Source organism: Pelmatolapia mariae, linkage group LG1 (genome assembly GCF_036321145.2).
Source record: "Pelmatolapia mariae isolate MD_Pm_ZW linkage group LG1, Pm_UMD_F_2, whole genome shotgun sequence".
Taxonomy (NCBI): domain Eukaryota; kingdom Metazoa; phylum Chordata; class Actinopteri; order Cichliformes; family Cichlidae; genus Pelmatolapia; species Pelmatolapia mariae.
In genome coordinates, this window is record NC_086227.1 from 14,059,975 (window position 1) to 14,078,365 (window position 18,391).

The following is an 18,391-nucleotide window of genomic DNA, read 5'->3' on the forward strand; positions in this document are numbered from 1 at the left end:
GCAAGAAGAAAGCCATTGTTAACAGAAAACCATAAGAAGTCCCGTTTGCAGTTTGCCACAAGCCATGTGGGGGACACAGCAAACATGTGGAAGAAGGTGCTCTGGTCAGGTGAGACCAAAATGGAACTTTTTGGCCAAAATGCAAAACGCTATGTGTGGCGGAAAACTAACACTGCACATCACTCTGAACACACCATCCCCACTGTCAAATATGGTGGTGGCAGCATCATGCTCTGGGGCTGCTTCTCTTCAGCAGGGACAGGGAAGCTGGTCAGAGTTGATGGGAAGATGGATGGAGCCAAATACAGGGCAATCTTGGAAGAAAACCTCTTGGAGTCTGCAACAGACTTGAGACTGGGGCGGAGGTTCACCTTCCAGCAGGACAACAACCCTAAACATAAAGCCAGGGCAACAATGGAATGGTTTAAAACAAAACATTTCCATGTGTTAGAATGGCCCAGTCAAAGTCCAGATCTAAATCCAATCGAGAATCTGTGGCAAGATCTGAAAACTGCTGTTCACAAATGCTGTCCATCTAATCTGACTGAGCTGGAACTGTTTTGCAAAGAAGAATGGGCAAGGATTTCAGTCTCTAGATGTGCAAAGCTGGTAGAGACATACCCTAAAAGACTGGCAGCTGTAATTGCAGCAAAAGGTGGTTCTACAAAGTATTGACTCAGGGGGCTGAATAATTACGCACACCCCACTTTGCAGTTATTTATTTGTAAAAAATGTTTGGAATCATGTATGATTTTCGTTCCACTTCTCACGTGTACACCACTTTGTATTGGTGTTTCACGTGGAATTCCAATAAAATTGATTCATGTTTGTGGCTGTAATGTGACAAAATGTGGAAAAGTTCAAGGGGGCCGAATACTTTTGCAAGCCACTGTATGCTTTGTTGTCCTACCCCTATAAAACCTTTGTCTAATTATTGTAAGTTTAGTTCGACGCTGAAATCTGCACAGCGGTCGGACTCACACATGTGTTCATTAAAATCCCGTCTGGTTGCACACGCCCGGATCTGTGGTTATTTTTAGATTCCCCCTCAATATTTTTGAACCTTAACAGCATCCTGAGTGTAGGTTGCCTGGAAAAAAAGGTCTTTGTATGTTGTTTTTCTTTGTGGTGAGAATAATATATGTAAAGAAAGCAAATGAGCATGAACTAAGAGGAATGACAGTGAACTTTCTGTAGACCTTTCTTTTTTTCATCTCCTCTGCTCTTCTTCATCTTTATTCTTTCCCTCACTCTGTCTCTGACTTACTATTATTCCAGATGACTTCTTTCATCAATAACACGTTATAACAAAAACATTTTTATTGAAGTGTGCGTTGCTTTTGTGACTTCTTTAAGTAGGTTTATATGCTGAAGTTCAAACAGCCAATAAGTACTCCTTGTGTATGTCATTCTGTTAAGTTTTGAATAAAAGAAGTACAATCAATACAGATTTTTGTGATCTGACATCTTGTTGGCAGAAAAAACTATTTGTGTTTTTGTGTTTGCCTGTGTTTTTATTTGTGTGAGAGTGTGCACACGCATCTGGTTGTGTGTGTTTGACTTTATGAATGCTGAATGTGTGTTTTCTGTCTGACAATTTAATTGCTAACTGCCAGAGACTGTGAAGAACATGTTGTAGGGTAAACTGTCGGCTTTCCATTGAAGAAATACCCGGGTGGGCAGCAGAAACAAGACTGAACAGTGTGTGTGTGTGTGAGTCATTTGATTCATCAGGATCAAGCAGATAATTATTTTTGTTCAAATCTGCGCTATGTCTGCTCGCACACTTACACCCTGAAATGCATCATTACACATGCCCATTAAGGCTCCAATCACTGCTGTCTTTTTATTAAAGTGTGTGTGTGTGTTTTTATATATTGTGTACGGACTTTGAGATACTCATGCAGTTGTCTTCATCATCACTTTAGCATCGGCAGGACACATTTTCTAACATCCTGTCAGATTCTGTTAACTTTTACTTGACACAGAAATTGAGGCCAATAAAGACCAATAAAAGCCTTAGCCAGAATATGCTAAAGTCCACTCTAACTCTGCATCAGTTTGTTGTTTTGCAGGACTGCTTTTATGCTGTTTCATGACAAATACATAATACCCAGAATTCAGTGCATTATCATAATGAAGTTAGCCATAGTCAGCAAAGAAGCTGTAGCCTTGTGGTTGCTACCTTCTGATGGAGTATCAGAAAGAAATGTAGACAGTGGAACCAGGGAAGCATCAATATTTGAGGCACTTGTAATAGTCTTGTAATCAGTGATCATTTGGATGTCCTGCTACATGTGCTTCATGTTTCTTGGAGGAGATGAAGCGATCGTTTACCTTTTTATTTGTAGTCCCACTTTGCCAGCTCAATAAGGGTTGTGTCTTTTTGCTCTGGGTGCAACATGATCTCCCGCTCTGAAAGGAGCCCTCCTTATTGTTTCCATTCATTAAACTTCTGCTACAAACCACTACTTCTGGTTGGCATGTGTAGCAACTGACTATATTTAGTCTAAAATACTATATTTTTATATGTAGCTGTGGTGGTAGGACTATGTTGCTGCAACAGTGAAATAAGAGTGAATTATCAATCATTAATAAAACAATATGCAGGCCATAGCTCAGAGTGGATGATCACATAGACTGGACAAAATGTATCAGTAAAGTGCAGAGTAAATAACCATCAGTGTCCATGGTAATGGAAAGACATTCACCAATAGCTGTCTAATTAGCACATTATCTCAATTCGGTGCTTTTTGCTATTCTGGCTTTTGACTGTAATTTGGCAGTCTGACTGTCCATAATTCACAGTACTGGCTCTGTCTTTGGCTCTCATTCCTGAACCTAATGCCTCTCTAGTGAAGGAGGCTGTCAGTGATGATGCATTGGTACCACAAAGTCAACCTTTTTAGTTTTTCTGCACTGGAGTCATCCGTTAGTGGTAATGCATTAATTAAAATTTATGTTGGATTTGCAATGCTAAAGTTTCTTTGTTGAAAATGCAAAAAATCCTAAACAGTAAAAGGACATTTCTGAACCCACAGCATGCTGCTGTTGGGTATTTTTCTGTTCCATCTCAAAACTCTTTGTAGAATAAATGGAGCTGGAAGGCACAAGAAGTCACAGGTGGACTTTGAAAGTAGAGATGGCACGATACCACTTTTTTATGTCCGATACCGATATCATAAATCTGAATATCTGCCGATACCGATATGAATCCGATATAGTGTGTTTTTTAATCAATAAAACTGTTTTTTTTAATATCTTGCTGCATTTTGTATAAGTTCATACTCAAGTTTAAATAAACAACAACACTAAAGCTATTCTGTTATACCTGTATGTAAAAAATACACTGCACCCAAAATATTTCATAGTTCAACAACACTGATCAATCTAATAAACTTAAACCTGCTCCATCCTCCCTATTCTGGTATTTTAAAGAGTACTTAGCAGAAATATTAAGCAACCTAACTAATAGGGTTGCAAACTCCCAGCAAAAAAAAAAAATAGGGAACCACCCCCCACCCTCCACCTCATGATGCTTAATCGATGTAATCAACTTTAATTTGATGCAGGGTGAAAAAAAAATGCACAGAAATAAGTTATTTTTCAAGAATAATTAAATAGATTCAACATCTTTCTTCAACAGAATTGCAGACTGCACAGATGGTACCTTCCCAAAGGAAAAAGTACTATAGCTTACTAGGGTATATTAGACTTAACAGTTACTATATACAGTAATGGACTTCTATACATTTTACATCAGATTAAAACTTTGGGTGTAAGATTCAGATAATTATTTATTAAAAGCTTGACATTTTAAATGAGAATAAGAAAGAAAAGTATGTCTTTGTGCCCCCTTTTCCCTGTTCATGCCCTATCGGCCCCCCTGGCTAAACTTTGCTAGATCCGCCCCTGCACAGTTACCAGCCGTCAGCTAGGTAGAAAAGGATCCTGGTGTAGAAAGTAATATTAAATAAATTCTAACAACAGCTTATCAAGCTTAAACGTGCTGCTGTTGTTCAGCCGCTGGTTTCCTCTTTCTGGTGCAAAGTGGGCCAAAAACAAAGAAGAGAGACGGACTCGACAGAAAAGCCGATCAGCTGATCATTGATCAGTTTCATGATTGAAGTAGCCGCAGGAGAGGGAGAGAGAGAGGCAGTCGCTCCATATATCGGTTGTTAAGCTTAACATGGGAACGCTTTACAAACATTCAGAGATGAACTTACACACTTGCTTTACTTCTCTCTGGGATAACTTCCTCGGAGATGAAATGCTGGTTTGGTAGCGAGGCTACAAATACACACAGCCGCTCTATCACGTGACGCACACTGCTCCGATGTGCTACGGTTATGAGCCGAGTTACGCTGTGTCGCAAGTTTTGTGAGGTGCTTTTTTGATACTTAATGGATCGGATTACATTTTTTATTTCTGGCCGATATCCGATCCAGTAATTTGGGTCAGTATCGGACCGATACCGATACGTAATATCGGATCGGTCCATCTCTATTTGAAAGTGGGTCTTGATTTACCCGAAATGAAAAAGAAAAATGACAAAAAGAAGCAATGGAGAACCAGAACTATGGTGAAACCACCAAATAAAGAGAACTAAACTAAGGCTATGATAATAAAAGAAAACGAATAATACTAATAGCTTAGCACAGAAAACTAAATTGACCAGATCAAGAACAATAACGAACATCAATCCATCTATACATTCATTTTCACAACTGCTCATCCAGTTCATGATCACAGGGGGCTGGAGCCAATCTCTAATATGGCTAACATTTATACCAATCACCATTAATATTAATCCGCTAACCCCCCCGTTTGCTGCCAAATCCAAACCCAAGGCTTTCCAGTGAACCGTGGCATGTAGTTGAGCAATGTTATATGTTTAACAAGAGTGTAAATTGGCTGATCAGAGCAATTAGAGGGATTAAAACTAACTATCATGGATTAGCCCAAACTCACAGGTACACACATTTCTTTGTGAAAAACAATGTGCCTCAGCACTGACACCTTAATTGCACTAGTAACCAGTCATAGGAGTTACCAACTTCTACTTTAGTCATGTTGCTGCAGATGCGACACTTTAGAATTCAATTTCCCCGACACTTTCACACAGCTGTTGCTCAAATCCAGTATGCAGTTTATTTTCTTAAACTGTCCAGCCGACAGGTCAATAGCACTCAAAGGTGCTGTAACACCTCGACAGGGGAAATATTTTGCTAGACAGCAGCTGTTTGCTTTCTTACCACTTAAAGCAGAGGTCATCTCGGGGCAGGACAGCTACTCATAAACATGTGCCACATCTGGGCACATTCAGGGTGCGCCACAGAGGCTAGCATGCTCTCCGGTCTATTTTTAAATTGATGGACACTTTGTTTGTCTCACCCAAAAACCCACAGAGCATATATCAATTCTGTGAGATAAAAACTAAAGCTAAGAAGCATTTTTACATGAATCCAGGTGCAAACGGTTCACTTTAAATATAAATTGTGTAATAAAACCACTGTATCACATAGGAGGTGCTTTGCTAAAATCTGTATGATGATCTTGCTGCTCGTGACTTTGGGGGACAAATCCCACCGAATTAAGTCATTCCTTTGTCTTTGCTGTCGCCAATTTTGCTTCCACTGAGCCTTAATCAGTTTCAATGGCGGTGACAAATCATGAGCATTAGTGTCTGTCGTTAGATTTCTACACCATACATAACATCTAGATTTTAATTTATAAACCCCTTTTGTTTCCTTCCACTTTTCCCCAAAGCACAATATGTTAATTCTCAGTGCGTAAACAGGTGTTTAGGTGTGAAGAGGGAGTGTGACTCAGAACAAGATTACTCTGGGTTCAGTTTGCACCCCCAGTGTCCAATCTATTGTTATGTCCCTGTGTGTCGGGAAGCAAGTTTCCCCTTGGTGATCCTGTTTCCTCACATTAGCCAAAGACATGCAGGTCAGGTAGACTGTTAATGAGTGATTGCATATCTATGTTAGACCTCTAATTGCCTGGCCATCTGTCAAAGGTTGCACTCTGTCCTCTTTTTGAAGCACACAGGGAAAGTTTGTGGCTCTGAAGACCCTGAAAAACAATAAACAACTGAAGACAGAACATGAATGAAAGCTCAAAGCCTTAAAACAAAGAGAGCAGCAAATTCCCACCTTGATCTATTTTAAATAGAGCCTGGCAGTAGACGCCCCACATAACAATTAGTGTAACAGTAATAACTTCTGAACTGTTTTTATTATTTAAGAAATAACAGTGTGTTGACCCTCAGGTGAGTACTAGGTGTTAGCTTCGCCTGCTGGTTTGCGCGAAGTTCTAGTCTCTTTGTACATTTGGAGGTAAAGGCTCTTCCTGGCTGATCAAAACGTATTGTTAGGGTGAAAAACTATAAGGAGCCATTTGGTATGCAATCCACTTCTGTATTTGTCCCTCATTGCCTATAGCGGCACAGTGTGTATCCATCGTAAAATTCATTGCAGCTGCAAGATGCAGTACACTGTAAAGATGATTTATAATGCTCTCTTGAGATGGAATGAGAAGCACAAGTACTTCTAAAATTCTGATTAGACTGTCAAAGAAAGGCTCCTAAAACTTAAATCTGGAATTTAAAGAAAATAGGGATCATTATCGATATAGGTAATCTGTTTTCTATAAATGACTATTTTCAAAATCAGTTTCTTGGTCATGAAGAATGTCCTGTAGCTTGCGTCCCCAAACGGGGTTCAGGTTATTCTATATTTCTTTATTTGGCTGAAAGGCTAAAAGTAATCTACTGGAAAAAGGTACCAGACTCCAATTTGGCAGCTCACCAGTGAGTCAACATAGCTGCACAGTCTCGGCTAGGGAATTCTCGTACACTCTGCTTTTAGGGCAGCTGTTCCCTCTCTGACAAGAGGTCACCTCAGTACATAGTTTTCTTGACAGATTTTTTTTCCTGAACTCGAGGTAGTAAAAACGCATTAAATTTTGGCACGTCTTTATAACCATGCTCACATATGCCTCTCTCTGCTGCTTTAGAATAAAGTTAGTCAGCCTTGTTCCCACGACTGTCAAGGCCCTGTATATCACAATATTGTGAAAATTATTATCAGTCCTGGATACTGAAACCTGGACATTGCATATTCTAGCATCTACCTTTGAAAAAGTGTCTCTCCTGTGGGTGCATTATTCTTAGTCTTACATCAGTGTTGTAATTTGAAAGACTTTTAGCCTGTCTTGTTAATTAATTGTGTTCCTTCAGCAATAAAAACCCATGCTGTAGTTACTAAAGGTAACACCTATATCATCACCTTGCGCTTCTGACTCAAGTGAATGAATCTGGTAAATATGCTATTATGGGAGGAGACACAGATCCCCTGCGGGGTGCGTCAGGAAGGGCATCTGGGGTAAAAAAAAAAAATCTGCCAAATCAAATGTGTGGAGCTGCATGCTGTGGTGACTTCTTACAACAAGGGAGTAGTCAAAAGAAGCTCATGTTAGAAAGTCATTTGGCAACAAGGGATCTTGAATGCTCCTGTTATCATGGGTCATTTGAAAGGCTGATCAAATAAAGAGTAAATATTAAAAACAACCAAAAAAATATTGATTCTTCTTTTAGAAAGAATTCAGATGTCAGGAAAGAAAAACATTGTTTTGGTTTCTGGCCATGACTACAATAAGGAGCTAGCTATTACAGCCATCAAGACAGAAACAAAACCTATACCCACATGTGTTACCCTCTATAGGGGTCACCTCAGCTTATTTGGCAGCTGAAATGACCGACTGAATGTAATTCATTAGATGTGTGCAGTGCTGACATTTTAACAGGGCTCCAAATCATTTTTTTTAGGGAAAACATAGTAACAGCACAACAACAAAGTGAGCATGGCAGGCCGACTGCTTTCTTTCTGGAGAACCCTAAGTGGGAATAACGATACGGAGAAGCATCAAACCTGCTCTAATACCCTTAAGGAGGAGGATAAGCCTCTCCCAGAACATTTGTAGCCGAGGTTGCAGTGAAGTAATGAACAAAATATAGTGATTTGCGGTTGTGTGCTTTGTGTCTTTTTCTTTCACAAGTCAGTGATTTGACTTTGGTCAGAACACGTGTATTTAGGTAGAAAGACACATAAATTATATATTTACTAAATTATTTATTTTTATGAGATAATTTCTCCCCTCTGCTGGTGCACTGTGACTCAGCACAACTGCAGCCCCAACTCAACAAGGGCATTCAGGAAGTAGTCCATCTAATTAAGTCTGTGCATTCTCTAGTACTACCCAAACATAACGTTCCAACAGCGAGGGCATGAGCTGGTAATATTTTAGAGGTTTTGTTGACTAAAAATGCTCTAAAAGTACCTCTTAGATTACCTACTTTAGCGTTCACAAAAGCAACAGATTTTGGAATGAGAGAGCGAAAAGATTGTTATCAGCCTCTCTCAGACTGTGGTCACACACTTTGAAGTTCACAGCACTATAACTTTACTGGGTGATTGACTGAAGGTATTTCACTGTAGGGTTGATTTGCTCAGTGGTCTTAACAATGTTTAAATGGCCTATTGAGCTGCTCTTAGCTGCTCTGCTGCTTGCTAATGACCTCAACGTGATAATGCTTCACTTACCCCTTTGAAAGGCATCCACCCTTAAAGAAAAACTTTTTTTTTTTGGGTCTTGGAACAGAACAGTCTAAATTTCAGCAAAGAACACCTCTCTTGAAATACTAGGAAGAAAGAAACCAGAAATAATGTAGTGAAACCAAAAGCGAATATAGAAAAGTGCTAAAAACCCATTTCATGTGTACTATCAACACATGCTTGTTTGCTTTAGGTGAACATTTCGAAAGGCCCAGAGAGCACTTACCGTTGTTTCCTTCTGCAGTGTTTCTTTTCTTTCTGTCTTTGTTGGTTTCTTTGCTTTAGCGAATAAAGAAGCTAATCTAATGTAGTTTGGGGTTGCAGGCTGCTCTTAATGTCTTTCTAAATGGGCCCATTTGGATCTATTGAACAGTGCTGAGCTTCTTGCTAATGACCTTGTGATAATGCTTCAGTTCCTTAAAGTCTGTAGTCTCCCTTGACTGTCTAGACGCACACACATACACAAACATAAATAAAGTACAGAAACGTATAAAGCAACAGAAATGCTCACACAACATTGAGTGAAACAGCTGTGCCTAAACACTATTCTGGCTCAGTTGTTAAGGCAGATATACCTGAGAAAACCACCTTCTAGACACACACACACACACACACAGTCTTAGATGTGCAGGAAAACATACCAAGCCTGTTTCGGATTCTGTTCTGCTTCATTCCCTTTTTGTTATCACCTCTAGCTGCTGCTGCTGCTGCTGCTGCTGCTGTACAGTCTTAAGAACAACTTTACCCTTATTAGACACAAACACGTACACAGCTCACAATAAAAGCTTTGACTGTTCAAGATTTTATTATGTGTATAGATATAAATACCAAATTAATTTACCATTACTTCTATTCATCTACTGTGAGCAGAACATTTTTTAAAATCTTTTTCACGGTATTGGAGAAACATAAAAATGCTACTTCAGTAACGGAGACTCTGTTTCAGTCCCCACTTTTACTTTATTTTATATGAAGAGGTCACATTTTTATGTCTCTCATATTTATATTTTAATTGAGTGCCTGCAACAAAACAAACCAGGGGATAAATTAAGTATTCTGATTCTGATTTGAGTGTAGCTCTCAACAAGCCAGGTTTAACAAAAAAACAAAGATGCTAACTGTTAAGCTGCAGTTGTTTGTAGCAGTTTTTGTACTGCAGTTTTTCATTTGTTTGCTTTTCTTACATGTGGCAGAGCAGTGTTAATCATCGCACAGTGGACAATGGTTAAGTGGAATAGTTTGTCTTTTTGAAAATAAATCACCCTACGTAACAAATTTCAGCACATGTAATTTTCATGTATCAGAGGCAAAGAAAAAATGTGCCACATCTTAACATTGTGTCCTTAAAAATGGTTCAGAGTTTTTTTTTAGTTATTTAAAAAAAATAATGATCTTGTATCTTTAAAAGCTAAACAGAAATTCATGTGTTTCTTTGAACCTTCAAATAGAGTAGAAAAATCCATAAACAACTTAAGTATAATGGTTTATTAATGCACCCTGTCATTTGTTGTTAGCCAGGAGTTAATACCTCGCAACGTTGTTTTGCATCTTTTCCCCATTATTTGTAACCATTTGGAGAGACTAAACTTTGCCAGGGGCTGTATCCTTCTGTGGATATTCAGAAAGGAAAATGCTTTCTGCAAGTATTGGTCTCATATTTAATAGTCTACTTCTTAAATGTAAGTTGCTGCTATCAAAAAGGAACATGTTTTTTTTTCTTTTAACAATTATTCTGTTTGCATATCTGTGTGCACTGCTTTAAGTGGTGTATATGTATGCAAAGATGCATTGAGACATGTATGAATACAGAATTGTACAGTACACCCATTGATTCACTGCCATTCCTGTCAGATGGCAGCTAATCCCACAGATGATTCCCTATCCTTAAACACTATCTGAACATTTTTATTTTGGAAAAAAAAAAAAAACATAGCCAAAAGCTCAGCAGTGCATGGCTGATTCTGGCATGTAAAAATGTTTTTTACACTCTTATCACCTGTTACGGGTCCGAAATTGAGGACGAGAGTAAAACAATGATGGTCCAGAAAAGGTCGATCAAACAATTGATTTTAATGAATACACGCAGCGTGGGGAGATGTAAACTGGAAACCATCAGTTGTAAATCCCCACCCAAAAATACACTTCAGATTGCTTTTATAACATCAGGGTATTATAGAATAGAATAGAATAGAATAGAATAGAATAATCCTTTAATTGTCCCACAAGGGGAAATTTGGTTGTAACAGCAGCAAAAAGACACATATACAAACAAACAGTACACAGGAGACAGAACAGAAACATACACAATTTTTCTTAAATATTGTGTGTGTGTATTATGACGCCCCCTCATGCGTTTACAAGCACATTATTTGCATCTTAAGAACATTATTTGCCTCTTCTACAGACAATGATCAATTTTAAGAGATAACTACAGAGACAGGAGTTCCCCTTTCTGGCATCCTTTTCCAAATATGGTGATGAGGTCCCCATGGACTTGTCCTCCTCTTTGGCCCATCTTCTGTCACCTGTTACTAGGCAAACTCAAATGCAACAAGAAGCTGAATACATTCAGGCCTTTGCTCAGCTACTATTTTACTGTAACAATATACTCACCATATAAGCTTTTATGATTATAGATTTAACTCAACGATTTAAGTGGTTGTAACTGCACCTGTAATAAACATGTTAATATGTGATTATGATAACCCCTATAATACAAATTATAACATAATGCCAGCAACTTCAATAAATGCTTGGATGAAATGATAATTAATGCAATGATAAAGATGATGGTTATGTGAAATAATCCCAGTAATTCCACACACCTTCACAAAGGTTTTTCTTCACTGCAGTGTAATTTGCCTTGTGATGAATCCTCAACCACAATCACATGTTCAGGGTTCATCTTAGTCTTCTAATGCGCCAGAGGCTCACTGATTGAGCTCTTCTTTCTTAGAGGTTTCTTGAAGAGAGCAGAAATATGTCATCATCCACCCTGTCAGGGATATGATCTACACCTAATAAATAATGGACAAGCAGCAAATAATAGAATACCAGTATTAGAGCATACAGCAGATTGATGATCCAGTGCTGCATGCAGGCCACTGCAGCCACAAAAATGCCTGCAAGTAAGGCATTTAGCAGTCGATTTCTGAGAGTTCAACAGCAGAAGTGTGTTTGTTGGATGTCGTGTGTGTGTTTGTGTGTGCAGTCCCCTAGGTGACTTCATGCAATCTGTGATTGTAAGGAGGATGCTGTTAAATCGAAAGCAAGAGGTGCTTAAATTTCAGACCTTTGTTCTTCTCTTCTCTTAAAGATGGATTATTTCTGGAATAGCACAAAGTCACCATCAAATTCGTGCCAGTTAGCTCAGAGACCGCATAGCTCAGATGCCGGGTTTGAGTCCGACCCATGGCCCTTTGCTGCATGTCATCCCCGTCTCTCTCCACCATACCACTATCCAATAAAGGCAAAAATGACCAAAAAAGTTCATTTAAAAAAAAGAAGCATGCTTGCTTGCATGTCATGAACTCATGACACCAAATCAAATCAAATCAAATCACTTTTATTGTCACATCACATGTGCTGGTACACTGGTATAGCACATGCAAGTGAAATTCCCACAGTGATACGTGTAATAATAAGTTTCTATTGGCTGAAACTGTAAGGGCGAAAAACCAAGAGATCATCTCTGCAGGAAGTGGAAATAAATCCCTCAGCGACTCTCTGTCTTTCTGTTTCTATGTGGTGGAGTTTGTAACAGTTTCTAAATTTGTTTTTTTTTTTTTTTGTCTTGTTTAATTTTTCTAGGTAATAAAGCTGTCATTTGAAGAGTTTGATCTCGAGAGAGGATATGACACACTGACTGTGGGAGATGGGGGGAAGATAGTCGGAGAGTGCTTTATGTGTAAGAACCACTTTACCTGGGTATAAAAGAACGTATTAATAAAGTATTTTTTTAAGTATGACATTAGATTCATGAAATACAAGCAATGACTAATACTGATTATTCAATACTTTATTTTTGTGTATGTAAATGTAGACTCACTGGCTCCAGCGTCCCTGACCTCATTGTCAGCTTGTCCAATCAAATGGGGCTACACCTGCAGTCAGACGATACAATCGGCTCAGCAGGCTTCAAGGCAGTATATGAAGGTATGCCTCACTGAAATACACACACAGACACACACACACATGCATGTAGAATGTAAGAAATGAGTAATGTGAGTTAATCAGTGGATTGTCTGACCATTTTGCATTTGTATTTTTCATATTTACTTAAAGCTGGTAATTATGGAGATAATGATGGCAGCGGTAAAAAACAAAAACAACATAAAATGTCTTAGCAAGGTGTTGGACCAGTACGTGCGACTAAAACAGCTTCACTATGTGATAGCATCCTTCTGTTGAAGGAAGGGAACATCATTCCTTCAAATGATATTCCATTCTTTCAATAAGGAGAGATAATTTGGAAGAATATGAACATGATTTACTGAGAAAGAGAAATTATCTCTTTGTGTCCTATAAATTATTTTATTTGTCAACAGCACATATTCATTTTTATTTTTGAACAAATAGCCATGACACATCTTTTATTATATTGATATAATTGATTAAATACTGCATCCTACCATGTTAGTGACACTCTTGAATTAAACTGTACTAAATTAACTTGAGCAAAATTAAATTAAGCCGGAGAATAAAACAGGCAAATAGAAAAGTAATTTCATAAATATAGGGATAGATGTCTAATGGCAAAAAAAACAAACAAACAAAAAAACATGCTTGCCAGGGCCGGATAAAAAGACTAAAAATGACAAACCGTCTGAGACAAAATCAAGTCCCAGACAGACCAGAGGAGTTTGTGAGAGCCAGAAAGAGAAACAGGGACAAAGGTTATGCTCTTGTTTTGCTTTGCTGTGTTTGATTCAGTGAAGTTTTCCAGGGTCAATTACTTTTCAAAGGAATAAAATTGGTCTACTGAACTATAGAAAATCTGTGCATGTGTGCATGTGTAACTGTGATGAGAGACACTGAGCATTATGTTACAGGTATTCGTTGGCTTAATATGAGACTGACCTACCACTGACCACTGATTTTATATGTTTTGTATTTGTCCTAATGCCCGGGCTCATGACTCAAAACTCCTATTTGATCCACTTCATATAAATTACAAGGCTATGACATATGACAAAACTGAAAGGAAATAAAAAACCCAAAACTAAAAAAAAACAAAACTTTGCAGACTTGATGCAGTAGTTTCTGCTTTTCCCCCCTCTCGCCAGCCGAACAAGTGCCTGTGGTGTATGTTGTGAGTGTGTCCTTGCGTTAATACTGTGATACTGTCAAAAAGGATAATGTCACCACGTAACAAACTTTGATCAGTGTTACCCCTTGAGCATGCTTACATTTTCAACCCTGGAGGGAAACTCAATGTGTGTCTTGTTTTTGGCATCACGTTGCACTTGTGAAATCTTGCCTGCTGTGTGTGCGTGTGTGTTCGCGATTACTAAAGAAAGACAGAGTTAGTGTCATAAACACGCAGCACATTATGATAATTGAAGCTTTCAGACAAATGTAACTGTCATCAAAAGTGCAACAATATAAATTGTGCAATCTTGAATGAATGTAATGAATGAAAAATCTGGACTGAATGCCTTTAATATTGAACATAATATATATTTTTATTTTTTAGGTAGTAGATCTGCATTTCAATTTCACTTGCTGCTGAAATTTGAAATACTGAAATAAAACCAAAAAAAAAAACTTTTATACTTCACTTTTTGATATTTGACTGTTAATGATACAACAAATAATACATCAAGCAAGTTTATTTGAAACAAATTGTTGGTAATAAAATACACTAAACACAATTTTGATCTTTATTTTATTCATTCGGATTTTTTATTTGTTTTTTAATTATGTACTTAGATTGCTTGTAAGAGGCATTGTGTGCAGTGTGCGGCTCTGAGCATGGGAAAAAAGAAGCGTAAAATATTTTTGTTCAGATGTAAATATATAATCTTCACTTCAGTAAAAGTCTAAAAAGTAACATTAGAAAGAAACGGCTCAGAAAAGAGAAGCATTTACAATAATAATGGCAGACTTACCGGGGGCTCAAGAGTGCTGATATCCATCCTGACACTCATCAACTGTGTGACAGCTAGCTATGGGCCACCAACATGCCTCCTGCTTCTTTGAGTATTCTGTTCTTGTGGGTGCAGTTACATCCCAGAAGATAGCAAAAGTGTTGAACACATGCACACATACACACAGCTCACCTTGAGATGTGTTTTCCCAAAGCGAATCCAGCAGCATGGTGGAGCATGTGTTACAAGATGACAGACGTCTGGTAGAATGTCAAATTTTAAAATAGGGGAGCGAGGGGAATGGGATGGATAAAAAACACACCCCCATTAAGAGAAGAAGGGATAAAAATGAGTTACAAATGAATAGAACAGGATTGCAGGCCAGGTCGACAGTACCGCTAATGTGACACCAATGCCAATAAAACACAGTGTATCACAGTGTATCAGACTTAGAGAGCTGGAGCAATAAGAAGACACATAATGGAAGAGAAGAACTATTTAAAAGAAGTACTGCCAGAGACAGAGGAAAGGGTGTAAATAAGAGAACATAGGGCAGGCACAACATACTGTATGTGTCTTAAAATGTGCACAAGGAAAGTAGGAGAAGTCATATTTTATACCACGTCACAAACATTAGTATTGCTCTCTTCAATTTCCACCTCCTGCTGATTACTTAACAAGAGTGTGCATGAATCAGTGTCTGTGTTTTCATCTACCTGTGCGTCTCCACTTATTGTTTTGCTGTTCACAATTAGAGCTGAATTACACCACAATTACCTTGATGGTAATTAGCTTTGAGGTATGAAACAAAATGAAGTTTTGCCCGTTGAATTTCAGGTTGCATTTCACTTCTTAATGCAACGGTGTAATATAACTGATGCTAGACATGTTCGCTTCGCTTTCTGCTCCATAAAGCAATAACATCACCCCCTTCTGACTGAAGCCTTTGCATTCAGACAGCTTGCAAAGAGCCCATTTGAATTTTCCCGACTCGTTCAAAAACAAACACAATAAACGAAACATTCCGGATATTCTTAGCCAAATCATAATTCTCCTTTTTTGTCTGTTTTTTGGGGGTATATTTTGTATACATGTTTTGTCCTGATTTTTTGGCATAGCTTTGTTGTTTACCTTTTGCATGTGTCATTATCAGTTCAAATGCATTTGTACAGTTTCTTGCCCCCATTTTTCAAAGAAGTTGATTTTAAATAAGCCCTTGTAAAATGGCAAATAAATGTTTCTGTTTCTGTATTATTTTTATCCAAAGCATTTGATCCATTTGCTACAATTATATCTGGCAAGTCTAGAAGGACCTTAAGATTATTTGATTTAAGCTGATTCACTCTCCATACATTTGGATGCAATTCAGTTTAATTCAGCTTTAGTTATATTGTACCAAATCACAACAAGTTCCCTCAGGGCACTTTATATTGTAGAGTAAAGACCTTACAATAATACAGAGAAATCCTCAATGATCAGATGACCCCCCTATGAGCAAGCACTTGGTGACAGTAGGCCTCCAAGAGAACAAGGCTCAGGGAGGAGTAGCCATATGCTGCAAACAGCTGGGGATGAAAAGAAAATATTGTACGTGCTCAATTTTCCAGGAAAGGTAGCTTTTACAGCAACCTTGTAACGTGGAACATTTATTTAAATTATTTCAAGGCCATCTTGTAATCTGTTGTCTAGTGTGCATTGATTTAATACACATGCTATCTTTTAAAATCAGTGTATGCATGCCATTGCCATTTAACTCTTCCTCGCAAATCCTCGGGAAGCCGCATTCATCTCCTCTTCTCTGACTTTGACCTGGAGCCACAGTTCGACTGGTTGGTGGTCAAAGATGAAGGTAACTGCATGTTTATATTTTGTAAAGTTTATGCTACAGCTGCTCTAAATTAACAGTATTTGTAATCACCTAAATTGTTTTTTAATGTTTCTGTAATGGTTAATCCACCAGTATGTGCAAGCTCTTTAATTGAAATGATATTTTAATGCTAAAAATAATTATTGTTTTTAACCATGAAGTAAAAAAAAATAAAAACAGGGAACACAGTTATTTTTAATGTTTTCAGTGCAGTTCTACAATCTATTTTTTTTTTCATGACAGATGAACTAATACATTTGTTAATCACTGTGCATATGTATATAGCCTATGGCATAAATATTGGTCTGTGTGACCAATTGAAATAGGTGAAAAAGACATATGTGGTGGTGGGGTGGAGCAGGGAGGTTGGGAGTGTTTCTGAAATTCACAGCTATTAAATCCTATATCAGCTGGTAAAGAGAATTGCTGAGTGGATCTCATTGATGGGTTGATGAATGATGGGCACACTGGATGTGTAGTTGTAATGTAATATTTATCATTTCAACACTTGCATAGCTTTCCACTTCACATAAAACACAGAGCAATTAGATTGCTGTTGCCCATTGTAATAAAGGTTATTGATTTAAACTAAATCAAGTCAAGCCCATGTTTGATTGGCTGATCATTAAAGATGAACTTGTGCATAATTGACTAGCACTATTCTTTTTTTTGTCTCTGTAGAACCTTTTTTAAATTACAGGGCAATTATCGCTGTTACAATGGGCTAACTGAAATCAGTTCAGTTATTGCTTTGAAGTCTTCCAGTTTGCTCTGACTGGTGATAAATCTCACCAAAAAACTTACTGAAAGTCCACAATTTCCAATAAAAAAAATTCTGCTGAGTATCCAAAAATCCTCATAGTATATCCAAATTACCCACATTTTCCAAATTAACTGTACTTCAGCTCTGAAGTCAGAAATAAATGGATGGCTTAAAGCTCATCTGTATGCCTGTAGTAAACAGAGTTTTTCCATACCAACAAACTGAGGTAGAGAAACCTGGTGGTTTGCATGCTACCTGATTTTCCCTGGAGTATTCACCATTACTGCACCCAATAATTGTTTTTCCATAAGGTTAGCTACTAATTGAACATCCACTTTTCACAGATTATGCTAATTAATCAGTTATCGGTTCTTGGACTGATGAACACAAAAAGATATTTACAAAGACTTATTGCTGCCAATTCATTGCCGATGATTGATTGGTAGTGTCTAATTTTATGTCCTCGTGTCATATGATCAAATGTCTAAAATACCATTGAATTATGCAGAAGAGGTAATCACTCAAACTCTGCTTTCATGCCTTTATAGCAAAAAATCATATTTCTATTCACTGAAGGTTTTATATCAACTTGACACTTATGGACTTCCTTCTTTTGTATTTCTGAATAAAAGAACATGAAATCACAAATGGCAAACAAAAGTGAACAAAGGAACCTCTGTAATAACCCATAAATCCTCTGAGTGGGGCAACAGCAGCATGAAATCCACGCTAAAAAAAAGATGACGCTTTGGGCTACATTTTGAATGGCATGTAAACGGTTAACTTAATCAGACAGCCATTATTGTCATCTAATATAAGAGAAGATAGTGACAGACTATTACAAAGGCTTTTCTCTAAATCTCTCCGCTTAGATAAGATAACGTAGGATCTTGGCACTCTTTTAGCTATTGTTACGTTGATTCTATTTCCTTCCTGGTCTCTTGCCTATCAATGTAATGATGAATAAGTGAAAGGGCTTTTGAGTTGCTAGAGCACAAAGAGGCTGGCATTTTACAACTCAGTCACTGTGTAGCTTAATTGGGTCTAAGTG

At 37.9% G+C, this 18,391-nt stretch overlaps 1 protein-coding gene across 6 annotated transcripts in view; it reads left to right on the forward strand.

Moving 5' to 3' along the window:
* The window catches only part of LOC134627207 (CUB and sushi domain-containing protein 1-like), a 49,472-nt gene that overhangs the window by 17,713 nt on the left and 13,368 nt on the right, over positions 1 to 18,391 (forward strand). For all 6 annotated transcript variants that reach the window (XM_063473194.1, XM_063473179.1, XM_063473171.1 and 3 more), the window contains 3 exons: positions 12,432 to 12,528; positions 12,664 to 12,776; positions 16,532 to 16,559. In XM_063473194.1, the coding sequence (XP_063329264.1) occupies positions 12,432 to 12,528; positions 12,664 to 12,776; positions 16,532 to 16,559 (238 nt within the window). The remainder of the gene's footprint in view (positions 1 to 12,431; positions 12,529 to 12,663; positions 12,777 to 16,531; positions 16,560 to 18,391) is intronic.